General features: G+C 48.0%; 1 protein-coding gene across 3 annotated transcripts in view; it reads left to right on the top strand.

The window, feature by feature from the left end:
- The first annotated feature begins 1,748 nt into the window (after positions 1–1,748).
- The window catches only part of nid2a (nidogen 2a (osteonidogen)), a 117,228-nt gene continuing 98,926 nt past the window's right edge, over positions 1,749–20,050 (top strand). For all 3 annotated transcript variants that reach the window (XM_046366364.1, XM_046366363.1, XM_046366362.1), the window contains exons 1-3: positions 1,749–2,093; positions 9,948–10,250; positions 16,832–17,070. In XM_046366364.1, coding sequence (XP_046222320.1) covers positions 1,890–2,093; positions 9,948–10,250; positions 16,832–17,070 — 746 coding nt within the window. In that variant the 5' untranslated portion in view covers positions 1,749–1,889. The remainder of the gene's footprint in view (positions 2,094–9,947; positions 10,251–16,831; positions 17,071–20,050) is intronic.

Here is a 20,050-nt window from a genome sequence, read left to right as displayed (position 1 = left end):
AGGACAAATATCAACACATGGAGAGGTTTTGATTTTGAGATGGAAGTGTGGGCTAACTGACATTGTAATCACTCAGGTTAATACCTCGATTGACAGAGGGAGCAAGGTCCCTGTGGTGGACTTGGAAGTTGAGGCTAACAGCATAGGAATGCCAAGCTGGAGTAAATACATGCTCCCACCTTAAGCAGGTAATGTCTGAATAGTATGATAAAAGTGCATTATATTTGTGACTTGCCCCTTCATTATTTGTCTCATCATCATCATCCATTTCCTCAAACAGAATCAAACTCTCTGGCTGAGGACAGGCAAGTACAGGACTGCAGGCAGGATCAGGGTCAGGACAAGCAGAAAGGTCTGAACTGGGAAGGCTAGGGACAACAGGATTACAAAGGGCTGTGAGACAGAGGTTTAATCTTAGACAATTGAAAAGTCAGATGTATGGTGAGGGTGCGGGGCAACAGAAGACAAATAGCAGAGGGGCTAAGGATTTTAGAGATGGGGAAAGGGCCGATGAAACGGGGGTAAAGTTGCTGACTTTTTCCATTTGCGCAGGGGAGAGCAGGGGCTGATATCCCAAGGAATACTTGAAGGGCGAGAGACCAGTGGCCGATCAAGAAAAGGGTCTTACGGGCGTATTCCACCCACATGAGTTGCTGGCTCCAGGTGTTTGGGTTGGCAGAGACGAGGCAAGGAAGAGCCGTCTCCAAGTCCTGATTGGTTCGCTCCAACTGAGATAACGTTGCGGAGCTGATCCGAATCTGCTGGGTCAGTCATTGCCAGTTCATAATAATACATCAAAAGATTGGTCAGAAAACCAGTGGTTTTAATCAGTTTACGCTTCCTTCGATTTATTTTTATTTACGTTGATTAAGGTAAGCAGAGTAAAGTGTTTACATGACTGTTGCCATACTTGGCCTACTGCCATAATCAGTTAAATATTGAATTATTAGTGTGCATGTAAACATAATGAATTATTAGTGTGCATGTAAACATAATCACAGAGAAGGAAGGACCTTTCTATTTAACCACAGCTCATAGAAATGCGCTGTTTTCACATATGTAGACACTGGTTTGGTGCTGGAGATGATGAATATGAGGTTGAAAAGTGGCGGAATTGTCCTTTAAGTTGGCTAGTAAATAAAGATGCATCTGGTATGATCATCGTGACCCACTAGAGACAGACGTAAATTCAACGTAATTTCGTAAAAATGATGTGGAAATAACGTTGATTCAATCAGTGTGTGCCCATTGGGAATGCTTAAATTACATCGCAACTGCAAAACGAGGCCCTGGTCTCTCTCTCTTTCTCTCAATTCAATTCAATTCAAGGGGCTTTATTGGTATGGGAAACATATGTTAACATTGTCAAAGCAAGCAAGGTAGCTAATATACAATGATATCTCTCTCTCTCATCAATGGGCTAGCCCTGAACAAAAAAATAGACATGAACCCACGAGAACTGATATATAAAATGTTTATAATTATAAGCCGTGTGAAATAATTATATGAATTACATTGTTATAACTAAGTTCAACAATGACAATCCTGTCAATGATGTATCTCATGTTCCCATTCATTGTTGTGGATAGTAGTTGCGAAAAGGTCGTGTGGATTTAAAAATGCTATTTTTCTTTTCCCAATGGAAACCAGATGGTGTCCAGGATCTTGCCAGTCAAGACAAGTGGAACCAATCAACAGTCCCTAAACTTTTAAATCCCTCCCGCTTAACTTCGGGAAAGCTTGGGACAGACGTAGAAGTTTATGAGGGTTGAAATTCCTATAGAACGCTCTGTCGCCGCGTCCGCTTCTTCTTATCTAGATGCAAGAGCCGCCCGCTGAATTACTATCAACCTCGGTTAGATCAATGCATAGCTTTTAAAACATTTATAATGGCGATGGGAAAAATAATGATATTCCTAATTCAGTTGTTGTGGACTGTTCATCTTGTAACAGCCATTCAGAGGAAAGATATATTTCCTTATGGGACACTGAGCGGCGATTTGACTCTACAGGAGGGGGACGACGAGACGTCCAAAGTACTCGCGTTGAAGAGACCTCTCTATTTCTATGAGTCGCAGTTCAATGAGCTATACGTGAGTATGAACTATGACTAATATTTGCCTTGAACACTAAGCATTCGGGGTACATTTGGGGTTCTTGGTCATTGCAAATATATGAGCACGATAATTAATATGTCAAGAGAAATTTCCTAGTACGGTCACTTAAGAAATAACACGTTTAGTAATATTTTAAAACGTGTCAAACGGTGTTCTGTCGAGGTACATTGCATGTGAACATGGAGTTTAACTAGGCAAATTCAGGGTAAGGAAATTATTAAATTAATAACATTACTCGTAGCATAGCCTACTGTTTCTAAATACGACTTTGTCATTGTCAATGCGTCGATTTTGGACATGATGGACTTGGAAAATATGCCGATATATAAGGACGTTTGAATAATTATTATTAATCATTCAATTGAGTATTTTGGTTCTATGTACCAATCATGAAACACTTGCTTTCTTTGCATCTGTTACATGAGTTAATTAAAGTAAAGATTCAACCATTTGAATGGTATATCGTATTTGTGCGTCTCTGAGCGATATTCTATCGATTCCCATGGTCATTTCATGTTTTTATGTGTATCTGGGCTATTCGCCGTTTAAGCAAGCAGACATTTAGCCGGTCTGACATGTTTTGCATAATGCGTCATACTGCGCCTACTTAAATGTCGAATATCTCAGATATACACATGAACAACTGAAATGATCCCAGGAATCGATCAAACATCACTCAGAGATACACAAAGACGATACGACATTCAAAATGGGTGGATCTTTCCTTTAAGTTACTTTTAGGAATCTGTGACCATTGAGTCGCTACCCCTTCAAGGTTGTCAGAGTTTAACTCCCATGGGAAAATCACCCATTTACTCATATCAATAGATCACTTGTTAGAATCCATTCGGGGTCAGCGAAAGAGTTGTAAAACTAAAATGTTACATCAAATGTAGTACAACAAAGCAATATTTAGTGCTGCATGTCAGAATAATCTTGTTTTCAACTCTATAAACTATCTGAGGAAATGTATTTTACACATGGTAACTTTTCTCAGAGCATAGAAATATCAAGGCACAATTCGCCAGACAGACAACTCGACTCAAATATATATATATACTTGTCAGTTTTGAAAACAATTATCAGTTAGCAGTGGTTTTCAACTGGTTTTGTCACGGGAACCAGGTTGTCTCAGCCGCGACCCAATATTCGCATCGCGAAAAAGAATCGACGAAATAAAATCAGGAAAACTACTTTTTAATGCTATTGTAGCGACCCGCACAGACAGCTGTGTGTTATGTGTTAGGCTAGGAGGTGGTTGTGTTGTACTGACCAGTACCCGGTGTTCGCGGGGTCCAACCTGTCAATCAACCTGCTATCTGCCAATCACGGGAATGCCTGGAATGTTCTGATGCCGGGCATCCTGGTGGTTGGCGGAGTGGCGTGGAGGGGGGTTGGGCAGGGGGGTGGAGCATTGGAAGTTAAGACCAGGTTCAGCTTTTGTTCTCTCTCTCTTACGTCTGGGCTTCACAAGAGAAGGTCACGATTGGCTTGTGTCATCTATTTGGCGTGTGCTACGGCCCAAACAGTAGCCTGTGTAAAGTTGGTGTAATAAACCGTCAATTCGTAAACTCAAGCCTCTGTCTGGACAATTGTTCCTTTATGATCTAGTCAGGTCATTACATTGGTGTCAGAAGTAAAAACGTTGATACAAGTTAGCCAGCTAGCTAGCTGACTTATGTGGCTAGCTACCGTAGGTGAGAACGGGGATGGAAAATGCTTCGAGGGAATCCGAAAGTGAAGGTGGAGGTAGGGGACGATTATGGCCAAGGAGCTGCGTGTGAATGGACGTCGGGGGCTCTGTCTGAGGAGATCGCCAGGGCGTCGGAGTGCAGAGGCCGCTTGAGGGAGGACGTTAGAGCGATGGCGGCTGAAGCGGGCATGAGTGCGTCGTCGAATGTATTTCGCGCGGATTCTGGTGGGCGGACCGAAGTGGTGACGTCGACGCGGCGTGATGAGGAATCTGGGGCTCAGGATGTAAACAAACATGGCGGCGCCCAGTTCCCGGCTGCGTCCGTATCTGTTAAGACCCCGAAGTATTCCGGTAAGGCGGATTGGGAAGCTTTTCATGCTCAGTTTGAACTGTTAGCTCATTTTAGGGGGTGGTCGGATGAAGAAAGGGCACTGCAGTTGGCTTTATGCCTCACGGATGAAGCTCTGGCCTGTTTGATATTGATTAGCCCCGAGGACAGGCATGATTATGGGGCTTTAGTGGGAGCACTGAAGAGGCGCTATGGACAGTGTGTACAGCCCGGGCTACTGCGCTCCGAACTGAGTAATAGACGCAGGCAGCCTGGAGAGCCTCTACGGGTGTTAGCTAATGACATTGAGAGCCTCTCTCGGCGGGCATATGCTCACATGCCCCCCTCCGTGCAGAGCGAGCTAGCACGGGACCAGTTCATACAGGCGCTCTCTCCTACGGAGCTGCGCATACAGACCCAGCTGGCTCATCCTGAGTCATTGCAGACAGCCTTGGAGATGGCTTTGGAGAGGGAGCTGGTGTGGGCTGGGGCTTCAGCTGGGGCTTTGGTGGGGGTGCAGGGAGACACACCCTCTGTGCGAGCTGGGGGGCAGAGCAGCCCGGAGCCGGAAAAGCCTGCTTGGGTGGCCGAAATGACAAAACTCATTCGTGCTGTGTCGCTACAGGCGGAACGAAACACACGCCCTGGTCCCAGGGTCTGCTGGGGTTGTGGCCAGCCAGGCCATCTGCGCCGAGTTTGCCCCATGTCCCCCAGAGCTCAGGGAAACGGCTCGGGGTCCGCATAGACCGGGTAGTGCAGACCCCTGGCTTTCTATCCCAACCACCATCATCTTCTGGAGGAGCCCACCGGCACAGACGGGGAAGCAAGGCTCCACTTCCCCCAGAAGCAGACGAGGGCCAGCGGATGGAGCCTGTTGTTGTGGTGGGCCGGACCTGTGTTGGGGACTTTTGTCATGTCCCTGTCACTGTGGAGGGGGTGCCCTGCTCCGCCCTGGTGGACACTGGGTCCACAGTAACCCTGGTGAGGCCAGATATTGTGCCAGGTTGGACTCAGTGTGAGCCTACAACTGTGCAGCTCCGCACTGTCACAGGTGAGCTGGCACCCATGAAAGGGAAGGGAATAATGACTCTGACAGTAGGGGGCAGGACTGTGCGTCATCCTGTGTGGGTGGCGGCTGTGCAGGACCCTTGTATCCTGGGGTTGGACTTTCTTAGGAGCACAGGCTGCCAGTTAGACCTAAATAGGGGCACACTGAGCTTCCAGGGAGGGACGGAAGTCACCATGGCCCCCCCTAATGTCACATTCACTCAACCCAACAAACCCTTTACTCCAACAGTTAAAGCAGCAGAGACTCATGGCTGCGCCCCCTCCCCCACAGCTGTGTGTGACTTTTCCCCAGTCCCCCTGTCACCTACAGCGGTGTGTTACATTCCCCAGCTACCTCCATGACACAGCCCTCTGTGAGCCTGGGTCGCACCCCCCCAGCCCAGCTACCCCAGATGGGAGAGGAGAGGACACTGTCTGCAGTGAGGGAGATATGGGGGAGGAACTGTGTTGGTCTTGACCCTGAGCAGCAGGAACGGTTGTGGCAGTTGCTGTTTGAATTCAGAGACAGCTTTGCGTTGAGTGAGGAAGAGGTGGGTCAGACTCATCTGGTGCAGCATGAGATCGACACAGGTGATGCTCGACCCATCAAGATGCGTCCCCGCCGTATCCCGCTGGCACGCCAGGAGGCGGCAGACAAGGCTGTGTTGGAGATGCAGCGGGCAGACTTCATTGAGCCCTCAGACAGCCCCTGGGCGGCGCCAGTCGTCATGGTTCCGAAGAAGGGGGGCAAGCTGAGGTTCTGTGCGGACTACAGGCGGCTGAATGAGGTAACCAGGAAGGACTCATACCCCATACCACGTATCGATGAGTCGCTGGACCAGGTTAGGGGGTCCTCCTGGTTCTCCTCACTAGACCTCCGCAGTGGCTACTGGCAGGTGCCCCTCTCCCCAGAGGCCAGAGCCAAAACTGCGTTCTCCACTAACAGAGGACACTGGCAGTTCAAGGTCCTGTGCTTTGGCCTGTGCAACGCTCCAGCTACTTTTGAGCGTTTGATGGACAGGGTGCTGGATGGCATCCCCCGACAGCAGTGTCTGGTATACCTCGATGACATCCTGGCCCATGGCAGCTCCTTCCAGTCAGCCCTGGGGGCGCTACGGCGTGTGCTGGAGAGGGTGGCTGCTGCAGGTCTGAAGCTCCACCCCGAGAAGTGCCACTTCATGAGGAGAGAGGTGTCCTTCTTGGGCCACCGAGTGGGGAAGGAGGGGATCAGCACCATGGAGGACAAGGTAGGGGCTGTCAGAGACTGGCCCACCCCCACCGACCAGCGTCAGCTGAAGAGCTTCCTGGGCCTGGCCTCGTACTACAGGAGGTTTGTACGGGGCTTCTCAAGCGTTGCTGCTCCACTGAACCGCCTGCTGCCGAAGGACAAGGCTTTCACTTGGACAGTGGAGTGTGAGGAGGCGTTCAACACCCTCAAACGTGCACTGATCGAGGCCCCCGTGCTCGCCCCCCCTGACCTCACCTTGCCCTTTATCCTGGACACAGATGCGAGCAATGTGGGCATGGGTGGGGTGCTGGCCCAGGTGGGGCCAGAAGGGGAGAGAGTGGTGGCGTACTTCAGCAAAACATTTGACAAACATGAGCGCCGCTACTGTGTCACCCGGCGGGAGCTCTTGGCTGTTGTGGCTTCCGTCAAACACTTCAAGTACTACCTGGGTGGTCTGCCCTTTACTGTAAGGACTGACCACTCTGCTCTCCAGTGGCTCATGTCTTTCAGAGAGCCAGAGGGGCAGGTGGCACGCTGGTTGGAGGAGCTTCAGCCGTATGACTTCACGGTGGTGCACAGGGCAGGGGCACGCCACTCCAACGCCGACGCCATGTCCCGTCGGCCCTGTACTGCAGACGGCTGCCGCCACTGTGAACGGAGAGAGGGACGGGAGAGAGAGCTGCGGGCAGAGGAGGGTGTCTGTGCCACAGTGTGTCGGGCGAGCGGGCCTGTCTGCTGTGAGCTGCAGACTGTCGACGTGGCTGAATGGCGGCAGCAGCAGGGACGGGACACAGACCTACAGCCAGTGCTACAGTGGGTAGAGGCGCAGGTGAGGCCACCATGGGAAGAGGTGACAGCGCTCTCACTCGTGACCAAAGGGTTGTGGTCGAAGTTTGAGAGACTGCGGCTGGCTGATGGCGTGCTACAGCGGGCATGGAAGGAGTCAGCTACGGGAGAGGAGAGGTGGCAGGTGGTGGTCCCAAAAGCATTGCGGGAGGCTGTGCTCCAGAGTACTCATGGGGGGTGGGGACTGGACACTTTGGGGTCACAAAAACACTGCGCCGTCTCCGTCAGGGCTTCTACTGGGGGCAGCACAAGAGGGATGTGGAGGACTTTTGTCGCCGCTGTGACAACTGCACAGCGAGAAAGGGCCCCCCAGGCCGCTCTCATGCTCAGCTCCAACAGTTCCCAGTGGGGGCTCCCATGGAGAGGGTGGGAGTGGATGTAGTTGGGCCGTTCCCCACCACAGACAGTGGAAACCGCTGGGTGCTCACGGCCATGGACTATTTCACAAAATGGCCCGAGGCCTATGCTCTGCCTGACCAGGAGGCAGAGACCATCGTCGACGCCCTGACAGCGGGGATGTTCAGCAGGTTTGGAGCTGCAGAGTCCATCCACAGCGACCAAGGCAGAAACTTTGAGTCCCGTGTGTTCGCCACCATGTGTGAGAGGCTGGGTATGCACAAGACCCGCACTACTCCTCTCCATCCTCAAAGTGATGGCCTTGTGGAGCGCTTCAACAAAACGCTTGGACAGCAGCTGGCCATCGTCTCTTCCAAACACCAGCGTGACTGGGACAAGCACCTGCCTATGGTCCTCATGGCATGCCGCTCCGCTGTCCAAGACTCCACTTCCTGCACGCCTGCCCTCCTCATGCTGGGGAGAGATCCGCACCCCTGCGGAGATGGCGTTTGGTCGGCCCCTGGATAGCCCTCATGTTCCTCCGGGGCCGGAGTATGCCCGGAGACTCCAGGACCGCCTGGAGACAGCCCACACCTTCGCCAGAGAGCAGCTGGTGAATGCAGGTGTGAGGCAGAAAAGGAACTATGACGTGCACACCCGGGGAAGGCACTTTGTGGCTGGGGAGCTGGTCTGGGTCTACAGCCCCTAAGGAAAAAAGGCAGATGCCCCAAGTTGGACAGTCACTGGGTGGGACCCTGCAGTGTCCTGGAGAGGGTAGGGGAGGTTGTGTACCGGGTGCAGCTTCCTCCCAGGGGAGAAAGGTGGCACTGCACCGGGACAGGTTAGCCCCATACAGAGGGGCCTCTTCTCCCCAAACCCCAGGAACCCCCACAATTCCCCTCTCTGGCAATGACATTCTCCAGGCACCCACCCTCAGGTGCCGCAGACAAGGCTCCAGGCAGCCCACTCCCCTGTCTCCCCCTGTGTCACCGCGTGGTTCCCCAGAGCCACGGACTGTATTACCCGTTCCCGCTTCCTTGTCACCCATATCCCTGCCTTCATCCCCTGGGTCCCAGAGGGGCACTCTGCGACCATCACGACCACGCAGGCAAAGGAGACCTCCGGGTCGCTTCAGAGACTTTGTTTGTTCCCTCGGGGATGAGGGACTTTGTGGTGGGGGGGCTGTGTAGCGACCCGCACAGACAGCTGTGTGTTATGTGTTAGGCTAGGAGGTGGTTGTGTTGTACTGACCAGTACCCGGTGTTCGCGGGGTCCAACCTGTCAATCAACCTGCTATCTGCCAATCACGGGAATGCCTGGAATGTTCTGATGCCGGGCATCCTGGTGGTTGGCGGAGTGGCGTGGAGGGGGGTTGGGCAGGGGGGTGGAGCATTGGAAGTTAAGACCAGGTTCAGCTTTTGTTCTCTCTCTCTTACGTCTGGGCTTCACAAGAGAAGGTCACGATTGGCTTGTGTCATCTATTTGGCGTGTGCTACGGCCCAAACAGTAGCCTGTGTAAAGTTGGTGTAATAAACCGTCAATTCGTAAACTCAAGCCTCTGTCTGGACAATTGTTCCTTTATGATCTAGTCAGGTCATTACACTATATTAATAGTAATTGTAGCTATTATATGACAACATTTTTGCCCATACTCTTGATGAAGAATGTTAATAAACTCACTGCGAGACCACCAAATCAACAAAAAATAGTGCTGCAAATTGCCCTATATTGAAAACACTGTGATTAAAGAAAAAAACATTCAGATTAAAAGATAAAAAAAATGTAAATTCATTATAATTTCTACACAATTTGTTACGGGTTTAAGTTCAGACTGGAGTATTTTTTTATTTTAAAGAAACATTAGTATCATTATTTATTTATTTTTACTGACACCCACCAATCGCTGAGCTAAAGTGCATGTTTTTGACACCAAGGTGAAAAAAAGTTCTTTGTAGGATCTGGTAACCCTTACAACAGCTGTACTATCACTGAGTCTAACACACTTCTTGAGAGGTCTTCCCTTTGGCCTTTGGAGCAATAAATATTGAATTCCAAATTGCCCCTCATCCCTAACTCCAAACCCCTAAGGCATCCTCTAGCTGGGAAGGATTGGATAAGCTATCTAATTACGCCAGCTCGCCCTATGATAGGCTGGATTACATTTTTTGCTCTATTGTATCCATTCATGAAACAGTTTCAGATCTACAGGAGTGCCTAGGGGCCAGGGTTCACTTGTTAAAAATAGATGTCAATCTCAATGTGACCTCCCAGGTTAAATTAGGGGTCGATTTGCTATTCAGCACTCATTCCTATTTCCCACACTGCACTCTTTCCCCATTCTTTCTTCTCCAGGTGGCAACCAATGGCATCATCTCAGCCCAGGACCTGCCTATGGAGAAGCAGTACGTGGACGATGGCTTCCCCACCGACTTCCCCGTCATCGCCCCCTTCCTGGCAGACATCGACACCAGCAAGGGGACTGGTGCCATCTACTACCGAGTCACCGAGTCGCCCACCCTTCTCAACCGGGTGGCACAGGAGGTGCACCGGGGCTTCCCCGGTGGCCACTTCACACCCACGCATGCCGTCATCGCCACCTGGGAGAACGTTGCCGCCTATGAGGAGGTGACGCGTGCCACCGGGCCATCCGATAGAGTGAGTCTGCCTGTATGACTAGCTGTCTGTGCACCTGGCTGGCCGTCTGGCTGTCTGTTGTTTAGTCCTTTGGTCTGTCTGTCTATCATTTTGTTTGTCTGTCTTTCTATCGGCCCGTCTATCTCTCTGTAGCTGAGTCTGTAGCCTGTAGGGAGTTACTAAGTATACATGACTACCTCCACCCTCCCTCCCCCTAGGGATTTGGGTCTCCCTCATCCCTAAACTGCCTCTTGACCTTTGGTCACTGGCCAGAGGTCATCAATCCAGGTCATCAGCCGTCCACTTCAACTCGTCGCCCCTCGATCCCTCTACCCTTCGTCCCACTCCTACCCCCAAGGGCGACTGGGCATCTCTCTCCCACCCTCACAGTCTATTAGGGATCAAGTCATCATAGTATGTGTATTATCCATATAAATAGAACTACTAGAATGGATATTCCCATTCAAGTCAATGTTCAAGTAATTATATTTCTATGGTATCGTCATGTATTACTCACAGAAAAACATGTTATGTGAAAGTCTCTCAAACCCTCCATTAGGCATGTAATTTATCATTAAGAGTGCATATTTCTGGCTAGCTACTAAAGAGATATTGCAGAGATTATGAGGACAAAAATGTAGAAAGCAGCTTGGTTTAATCAGATAACATCTACTCTACTCTGACTGTGCCAAGATCCTAGAATCCGATCAGATGTTTCGGAGTCTTATTCTCTGTAGAGCCTCTGTGGAGTGTTACCTTTCACTATAAAAACACTTGATATAAGTCTATGGGGAGAAACCAGAGAAACCATACTCTTGCCCCCTGCTCAATGGAGAGGCTTGTGCTTTCTAATAGGGGAGCAGTGTGAGACTGCCACTGCTAGTGCTAACAGTCATTATCATAATGCTTGGGCTTTACTTCATAAATTAATATATTTAATGTATTGGTTTCAAATCGCACAGACAGGCTATAGTGGCTTGTGCATCACACTGATAGCTCTTAGGTTTGCTTGTTCTAGAATCTATAAAGTCCTGGATAGACATATTCACAGAATACAAACCTAGATTTCCCCTATCCCATTTATAATTGAATCTTCGCTAACCCCTGCCCTGGGATTTTGGGCCACCAATTGCATCGCTCCAATGGATAGCAACTGCTGTAGGGTCCGACGCCTCGGAAAAACTCACAAGCTCATGTTTAAATTGCATAAAAGACCGTGAGGGCTATAGCAAAACTGAAACTTTTATTTAAAAAATAACTAAATAATTGAACAGTGCACCAGTAGTACTTGCTACTGTGATTCCTGAAATGCAGTGTCTTGATGGAGTATTTTTTGAATCTAAAATTATACCTTTGTTACATTGTTTGCTACCTCGCTGGTTAGCTAGCTTGCAGTCTAATTGACCACCAAACATTTCTTACGCTAGCTAGCTAACCAATTAATACAACTTGTTTTCTCAAAATGTATATTTGCTAGCAAAGTTAGCAGTTTTGAATACAACTCCCATCTGCTGTCAACATCAGGTTATGGTTTGAGAGCACTAGTTAGCTCCAAAAGTGGTTATAGCTATGACTGCATGCTGATTCAGAGCCATTCAGTGGCTATCCACACTACAAACATCATTTTACCAGGTTCCCGTGAAGCAATTGTAATGACAGTCCACCACTTCATGATTAGCAAAGGGTCGTTTGTGTTTAATTTCATTGTGTATTAAAAACACAGTATGAAATCATTGTGAGGGGATTTTGCCAGCGGTTAGAAGGGGGGCGGGGTTTAGCAAAGGGTCAATTGGATTAACTAATATGTTCGCTAAGCATGAGGGTAATGTTTGTGAAAGTGTTGTCTTTAGACACAGTACACCAATAATGCAATACCTTTCATGAAAAATACCAAGATTTTCCCTTCAGCTGCTATTTCATGGACTCTTAGAACGTGTACGTTTCTCCAGATTCCATCTTTCAGCCGGGGCTCAGATAATGACGTTTTTAAAGGGTCCCTTTTCCAGCCGGGGCAGTACAGCGATGCCAAACAGCTTTTGTTCCATCCCACCATGAAAAGCTGAGTGTGTTCAGTCACTACCCACAGGTAGGCTACAAACAAACCTGGGGTATTAAGAGTGACTGGTTGTTCACTATGAGGGGGGGGGGGTCCCTCAGATTGATATGAATTGACTTCAGATTTCAGAAGTGTATGTGCGTACATGCTTGCGTGCACATGTGTGTAATGAGGAAAGTCCCACTGACTTGAACTGAACAGCCATAATATTCAGTGTCGCCTAGTGATTCTAATGCGCGTGAATGAATAGGCTTTTCTGTTGGACCAGGGCCCACGCCTTCTCTCTCAGTGAGAGAGAACAGACAGCTGTGAAGGCACACTGGAAATATTGTCTTTTGTTATTTATTAGTTCTGGGGACGCCTCTGCTCTTGCCCTTAACAAGAGTCCTCCTTGAAAACACCTCCCTTCTTGTTGAAGTCTCTAAGTGCAAGGGAACATGAGTTCCACCCTCTCTTTCCCCCAGACACCAGATAAACCAAACAATCTGAATCAAAACCGTACAGCTTGTTGATTAGAGGCCTTACTGTTCTGTTTCTGTTGGATCATGTTCAGGGGGTATTGGTGCCAAAACCAGATTTTGTCCCCCTAAACCACAACCTATCCCCACATTTTATTACATTGGTCTAAGAGAACATGAAAGCGGGCTGTAAAATTAGCAGACCTGTCTGGCAACCCTGTGTGCATGTGTGTGTGTTCTTGTCTGTCCGTCCCTGTGTGTCTGTCCAGCTGTCCGTCTGTGTGTGAGTTCCCATATCATTGGAAATGCCTAATGGACTGGTTGGCAGCCTGCTCGTCTGCAGCTGCGGACGCTGCCTCAAAACCTGGCAACAAACAAACAACGGCATCTGTCTTGTGGCATTTTTGCCATTCCTCTCTCACACACACCCACCTCAAGAGGGTCTGGGAGACGTCTGGTGTGTCTGTGTCTCTGTGTGCTCCGATCCCAGACTGGCCCCTAGTCATCACTGACTCACCCAACAGATCCTTGTGGTAGTCTCCAGTTGAATACACTCCTTGAACATCTTCGATAGACAGTATTAATTAAGTTTGTGCATGCGTTTTTTCCGTGCGCATGTGTGTGTAGGAGTTGAACTCTACAGTAAAAGCACACGCTCTTCCTCTGGCTTTTGGTTATTTACTATGTTTCCGCTTGACCAAACGTGGAGGGGAAGAAGAGAGTGTGCCAGCCAGTGTGTTTCACTTCGTTTCGGCGGAGGGGAAGCGACATTTCAAGGGGAAAGGAAAAACCTCTGGATGATCCCTCTGTGTTTTCCTTTGGGATTGGAATGGCTTTATCTCTTGGAACAACACAGCTCTCCAGCCTACCACCTCTCCAGCTCATCCAAGCCTCTGCAACCACCCCCAGCTCCAGATGTCCATCTCCCCACCTCCCTACCTCCCCTGCTGGGGTTGGGGTTGGTGGTGGGTGTGTGTGTGTGTGGGGTGGGGGGGGGGTAGAGATTGTTGGAGGTCTGTTGAAGTGTTAGCCCTTGAGCAAACATGTAGTGGTGGAAGTCTGCTCTAAACCTTGAAGATTTGGAGCAAATCTCCACAATGAGAGGGTCTGGGTGCTATCATCTCATCAGGCTCGGCACAGTGTCTCCATTACCAGTCCCCTACCTCCACATCAATTCCAACACCCCCTTCCCCCAAATGTATGCTTGCCACCCCCCCCCCCCCCATCTAAGCTTGTCCTCGTCCTATAGCCACACGTGGGAAGAGTAATTTACAATAACATCTTTAAACAATCTTGTATATGGGCTTGTTATCTAAAGCTGTTCCGAGGCAGTGTGGTCTTGTAATTAGGGAACTTTTCTGTGGCGGGGGTAGGTTGGGGTAGGTTGGGGGGGCTGTGGAATTAGTAAGCCTGAGGGTCTTTCTCTCTTGTCTTTCTGTCTCTCGCTTTTCTCACTATTTCTCTGTCTTCCTCTCTCTTTCTCTCACACATCTCTCTCTATTCTCTCTCCCTTTCTCTATTCTCGCTCCCTCTCTCTCTGAACCAGATGCACGATTGTCTCTGGGGTCTGGAATGGGGGAATGAGGGTGGAGGAGGGGGTTGTTTGTACTGTGACAGTGGTGATGAAGGTGATAGCTCTGCTCTGGGATAGCTTCTTGAATTACTAGAGCTGGGGGGGGATTTCATACAGGTCTAGGGATAGATAAGAGAGGTTGGGGGGATATCTCTGTCCTCAAAGTTGAAAATACCATGCTGGGTGAGATATGGGCCTCTATCACCATTTGCTCTCATTCCCAAACTATATCAGTCTAGGTCTGTAAACTGTGTGTGGCCATCGAGAAGTCGTCTTCTCCTCTTCAACGGTTTAAGACGTAACCCCCACTCAGCTGCTCTCTTGAAGTTTTTGTGTTCCCACACTTCCCACACATTTAATTAAACGGCTCAGAAAACCACACTGCTTGTAATAATAACAAATTGCACGAGACAAGACATCAAGAGCGGTTCCCCTCACAAGCCCGCTACACATTTAATTATGGTCTTTTAAGACTTTTAGTGGTGTACTGGACCTCTTTAAAAAGGGTGTGAAAACCAGCTTGGAGGGGGAAGAGGACAACTTTTAAAAAACTCCATAAAGGGCATGGGGGGAAATGTTTCCGGGGGGAGGCACATTTGGTGAGAAACCCCGGCTTGTAAAAACGGTGACGCTCCTGTAAAAGTTGGAGGACAGGAATGATATTCGGTCAACATTTTGGAGTGGGGGGTGGGGGGGAGAGTGGTGTGAAGTTTAAACATGGGGAGTGAGTGTTAAAATGTTAGAAGATGACTGTCTGTCCCCTGGGCACTAATAGGCAAAGGATAAGAAATGGAATCCAGTGCACTGTACTATACTGTACTTGGAAAGAGCTGTAACAGAGTATGATTGAAGCTCTGTTCACTTTCAGTTGGCTCTTTAAGAAGTGTGTCCTTTTGATTCTGCACTCTAAACACTTCTGTTATTGCACAGATAATGCTACCACAGTTTGTTGCTTACACGGTTAAATTCTTACTTGAGACTGATACACAAAATGTCAACTCTTGTGTGAATCATACATTGATGTCAATGGGAGTCCAAAATACCAATTTTTATTCTGTTCCAATGTTTTCCATAGGCCGTTGGCTAAACAGCCAGCTACTTTTTCCATGAGAATGCCCCTGTCTCTGTGTGTGCGGGGTACGCGTCAACCACTTTGTGTACTGTTAGCATCATGCTAACGAAAACGGTCCTCTTGTACATAGAATCGCATCAGTAAGAGAGCCATTCAAGTGGCTCCCTAATTTGTATTATGGTACTCTACCATTTCTTTTTGGCCATTATCTGCAGTTACATTTTGAAAACATTCGATGAAGATGGTGAATCCTTACTGCAGGAACAATTGGTAGTGGAGAGAGCTTTTTTCTAAAAAAAAATATGATAAAATAAATATTGAATTATTATAAAAGCCCAAGATAATTATATGCTATTTGTTAAAGATATTGATATAGACCTACTTATTTAATGAAAGTGTAGACAATGGAGTAGTAGTTTCTGTGTAGCAGAAACACATGCTTCATCATATATGTTGCTATCAGGTTTCAGGTAAGACCCAAGTGCAGACTGTCTTGAATTAACAATGTTTATTGCAACAACAGGGGCAGGCAAATGACAGGTCAAGGTAGGCAAGGGTCAATAATCCAGAGTAGTGGGGCAAAGGCACAGGACGGCAGGCAGGCTCAGAGTCAGGACAGGCAAGGGTCAAAACCAAGAAGATGAGAAAAAGAGAGATGGGGAGAAAAGCAGGAGCTGGGCCAAAATGCTGGTTGACTTGAACAAACAAGACGAACTGGCAACAGACAGAGGGAGAACACAGGTATAAGTACCCAGGGGATAATGGGGGAAATGGGTGGCACCTGGAGGGGGTTGGTGACAAGCACAAGTATAGGTGAAACAGATCAGTGACAGTTGCAGATAGCTGAGAAAATGCCTAATAAAAGAAAGCTAAAATAAAGCAATCATATCATGTGGAACAGTGCCAGGGAAACTAAACTAAAGCCAGAATTTCTGTCATACCTTGACTGCTTACAGGGTAAGGAAACCAATATGTCATTTTGTATCCCTTAAATGTTCTCTTAAAAACAATTAAACATACACTGAATTAATTTCAAATTGTAAAGTCACATCTTTCTACTCAATACCGCAACTCATTTTACCAATCTGGGAGGTAAAAGTTGTTAAACTATTCAATAATTTAGCTTTGTATTTCAGATGGAATCAAGGCATTAGAATGTGCCAGAGGCCACCAAAATAGAGCTCGTTCAGCAAAAAATTACTTAGGGGGGCATGGCACCCTGGACACCCCGAGCTCGGAGAACTCTGGCTGGCTACTCCATGTACTTAGGAAAAACACTGCTGTTAGCTAGTCACTTGAAATAAAAGCGTCTTCAAATTCCATGAACAGTAAATGCCATGCAAAACATTTCCAATGAAACTGTAAAGGTAAAATGCAAGATTGCAAACTAAAAGGGCTTTGTGTGAACAATGCACTTACTCCACCCTCTTATCTCCTCTGTAGTTGAACACATTCCAGGCGGTGGTGGCCTACGATGAGAATGACTCCTATGCCCTTTTCCTCTACCCCGAGGACGGACTGCATTTCTTTGGGACGCGCCCTAAAGAGTCTTACAATGTGGAGATTGAGCTGCCGGCTAGAGTTGGCTTTAGCAGGGGAGAAGTGTCCTTCATATTTTCTCGGATGGAGGGACCCTACTACAGCGTCACCAGCAATGAGCAGAGTCTAAAGAACCTCTACCAGTAAGTACATGACATCACTACTCCTTATGGCATAAGTCCCAAACATAGAGTTAGTTACAGTTGAAGTCAGAAGTTTACATACATTTAGGTTGTAGTCATTAAAACTCATTTTTCAACCATTCCACAAATTTCTTGTAAACAAACTATAGTTTTGGCAAGTCGGTTAGAACATCTACTTTGTGCATGACACAAGTAATTTTTCCAACAATTGTTTACAGACATATTATTTCACTTATAATTCACTGTGTCACAATTACAGTGGGTCAGAAGTTTACATACACGAAGTTGACTGTGCCTTTAAACAGCTTGGAAAATTCCAGAAAATGACATCATGGCTTTAGAAGCTTTTGATAGGCTAATTAACATAATTTGAGTCAATTGGAGGTGTACCTGTGCATTTCAAGGTCTACCTTCAAACTTGCTTGACATCATGGGAAAATCAAAAGAAATCAGCCAAGACCTCAGAAAAAAAATTGCGGCCCTCCAAAAGTCTCGGTTACAAGTCGTTGGGAGCAATTTCCAAATGCCTGAAGGTACCATGTTCATCTGTACAAACAATAGTACGCAAGTATAAACACCATGGGACCACGCAGCCGTCATACCTCTCAGGAAGGAGACGCGTTCTGTCTCCTAGAGATGAACGTACTTTGGTGCTAAAAGTGCAAATAAATCCCAGAACAACAGTAAAGTGTCACGATTGTTGTTGGAAGCATACTCAAGCCGAGGTTCCGGACTGTGGACCGTCGCAGGAGGTTCCGGACTGTAACTGTCGCAGGAGGTTCCGGACTGTGGACCGTCGCAGGAGGTTCCGGACTATGGACCGTCGCCGGAAGCTCTGGACTGGGAATACGCACTGTAGGCCTGGTGCGTAGAGCCGGAACAGGTGGCACCGGACTGGTGACACGCGGTGCGTGGAGCTGGTACAGGACGTATTGGGCTGTGGAGGCGTACTGGAGACCTGGTGTGTATAGCCGGCATCAATTGTACCTGAACGATGACACACTTCGTAAGGCGAGTACGGGGAGCTGGCACAGGACGTACTGGGCTGTGGAGGCGCACTGGAGACCTGGTGCGTAAAGCCGGCACACATGGCACCGGACAAATGGCACGCTCAAGCTCCTCAAAGCAAGTGTGGAGAGCTGGCACATGACTTACTGGGCTGTGGATGTGTACTGGAGACCAGGTGCGTGGAGCCGGCACAGATTTCACCAGACTAATAGCACGCTCCTCAGGACGAGTACTGGGAGCTGACTCAGGTGGCATTAAACTGCTAACACGCTCCTTAGGGCAAATGTCATGCATCTTCCACCAACTCCACAACTCTCTCCGTTCTTTCTCCTCCAATATCTCCATCCACTCACTAACGGTCTCTGACTCTCTCCGTTCACTCTTGTCCAGTTTCTCCCTCTTCTCCCAGACTGGCTCTGGTTCACTCCTCGGCTACCCCTTGTGCCCCTCCCCTCCCAAAAAATTGCGCTGTTTCTTCGGCTTTCCATGTGGCCATGAACCCTGGCGCCGTCGCTGTCCTCCCTTCTCTCCTTGTGTCTGCCGCCAAAGAAGGCGATCCTGTCCTGCCAGGATTTCCTCCCAAGTCCAGGATCCCTTCCCATCCAATATCTCCTCCCAAGTCTAGGATACCTTATCCTCCTGAGCACGCTGCTTGGTCCTGTTGTGGTGGGATATTCTGTCACAATTGTCTTGGAAGCATACTCGGCCCAACGTGCAGCGTGATCTGGGTTTCACATCTTTTTTATTTAAGTAAGTGAAACGCACAACCGCACAACAAAGAAACAACGAAACGTGACTATGTGGTGCACAAAACAAAAAATTATATCCCACAAACACAGGTGGAAACAATAACTACCGTAATTTCCGGACTATAAGCCACTACTTTTTTTCCCACGCTTCGAACCTCACGGCTTATGCAATGATGCGGCTAATTTATGGATTTTTCCCGCTTTCACAAGCATCATGCCGCCAAAAAACTGAGCACTGTCACATAATGTGAAGTAAGTCGAGCACGCTCAAACTTCCCATCATTCTGATTACGGTAGTAATTTTGTCACCCTCATCATGGCAAGGACGCGGAGAAATGCATTGTTGTGAAAGTCAACAAGAAAGGATGGATGACGGAAGGCCTAATGCATGAATGGCATACGGAGTGTTACGGCAAGCGACCGGGAGGATTCTTTCACAAGAACAAGGCATTGCTCGTGTTGGACAGTATGAGGTCCCACATAACAGATTCTGTGAAAGAAGCCATCAAGAGGACAAACTCAATTCCAGCTGTGATTCCTGGGGGCACAACAAAGTATTTGCAGCCACTCGACATCAGTGTAAATCGCATTTAAGGTGGCGCTCCGTGTTCAGTGGGAGGCTTGGATGACAAGTGGGGAGGAATCCTTCACTAAAACAGGCCGCATGCGAAGAGCAACTTATGGTCAAGTCTGCCAATGGGTCCTGACAGCGTGGAGCATTGTCAAAAAATCCACTATCATCAACGGGTTTCGAAAGGCTGGACTGCTGCGTGTTGAAGAGGCCAGCATGAGCTCAGCGGGGAATTTGCCCCCAGATAAAAGTGACGAGAGCGACAATGAAAACGATCCAACATCGGATGAAGCAATTCTGAGGCTATTCAACTCCGACACCGAAGGAGATGACTTCAGTGGTTTCAGTGCACAGGAGGAGGAAGATAGTGACCAATGACTTTCTTGGTAGGCTACTGTTTACTGCTATTTAAAAAAAAATGTTACAAGCCGTGTTTCGTTAAAGCCTATTTATTTTTGTTACAAGCCGTGTTTTGTTTAAAAGCTGTGTAAAGTTATTTTGTTTCAATGTACCGGTAGGCACCTGCAGCTTATAGACATGTGCAGCTTATTTATGTACAAAATACATTTCTTTTTAAAAATCCAGTGGGTGCGGTTTATATTCAGGTGCGCTTAATAGTCCAGAAATTACAGTACTTAAATATGATCCCCAA

This window comes from Oncorhynchus gorbuscha, linkage group LG10 (genome assembly GCF_021184085.1).
Source record: "Oncorhynchus gorbuscha isolate QuinsamMale2020 ecotype Even-year linkage group LG10, OgorEven_v1.0, whole genome shotgun sequence".
NCBI classification, from domain to species: domain Eukaryota; kingdom Metazoa; phylum Chordata; class Actinopteri; order Salmoniformes; family Salmonidae; genus Oncorhynchus; species Oncorhynchus gorbuscha.
This window is presented reverse-complemented; position numbering and strand designations above follow the sequence as displayed.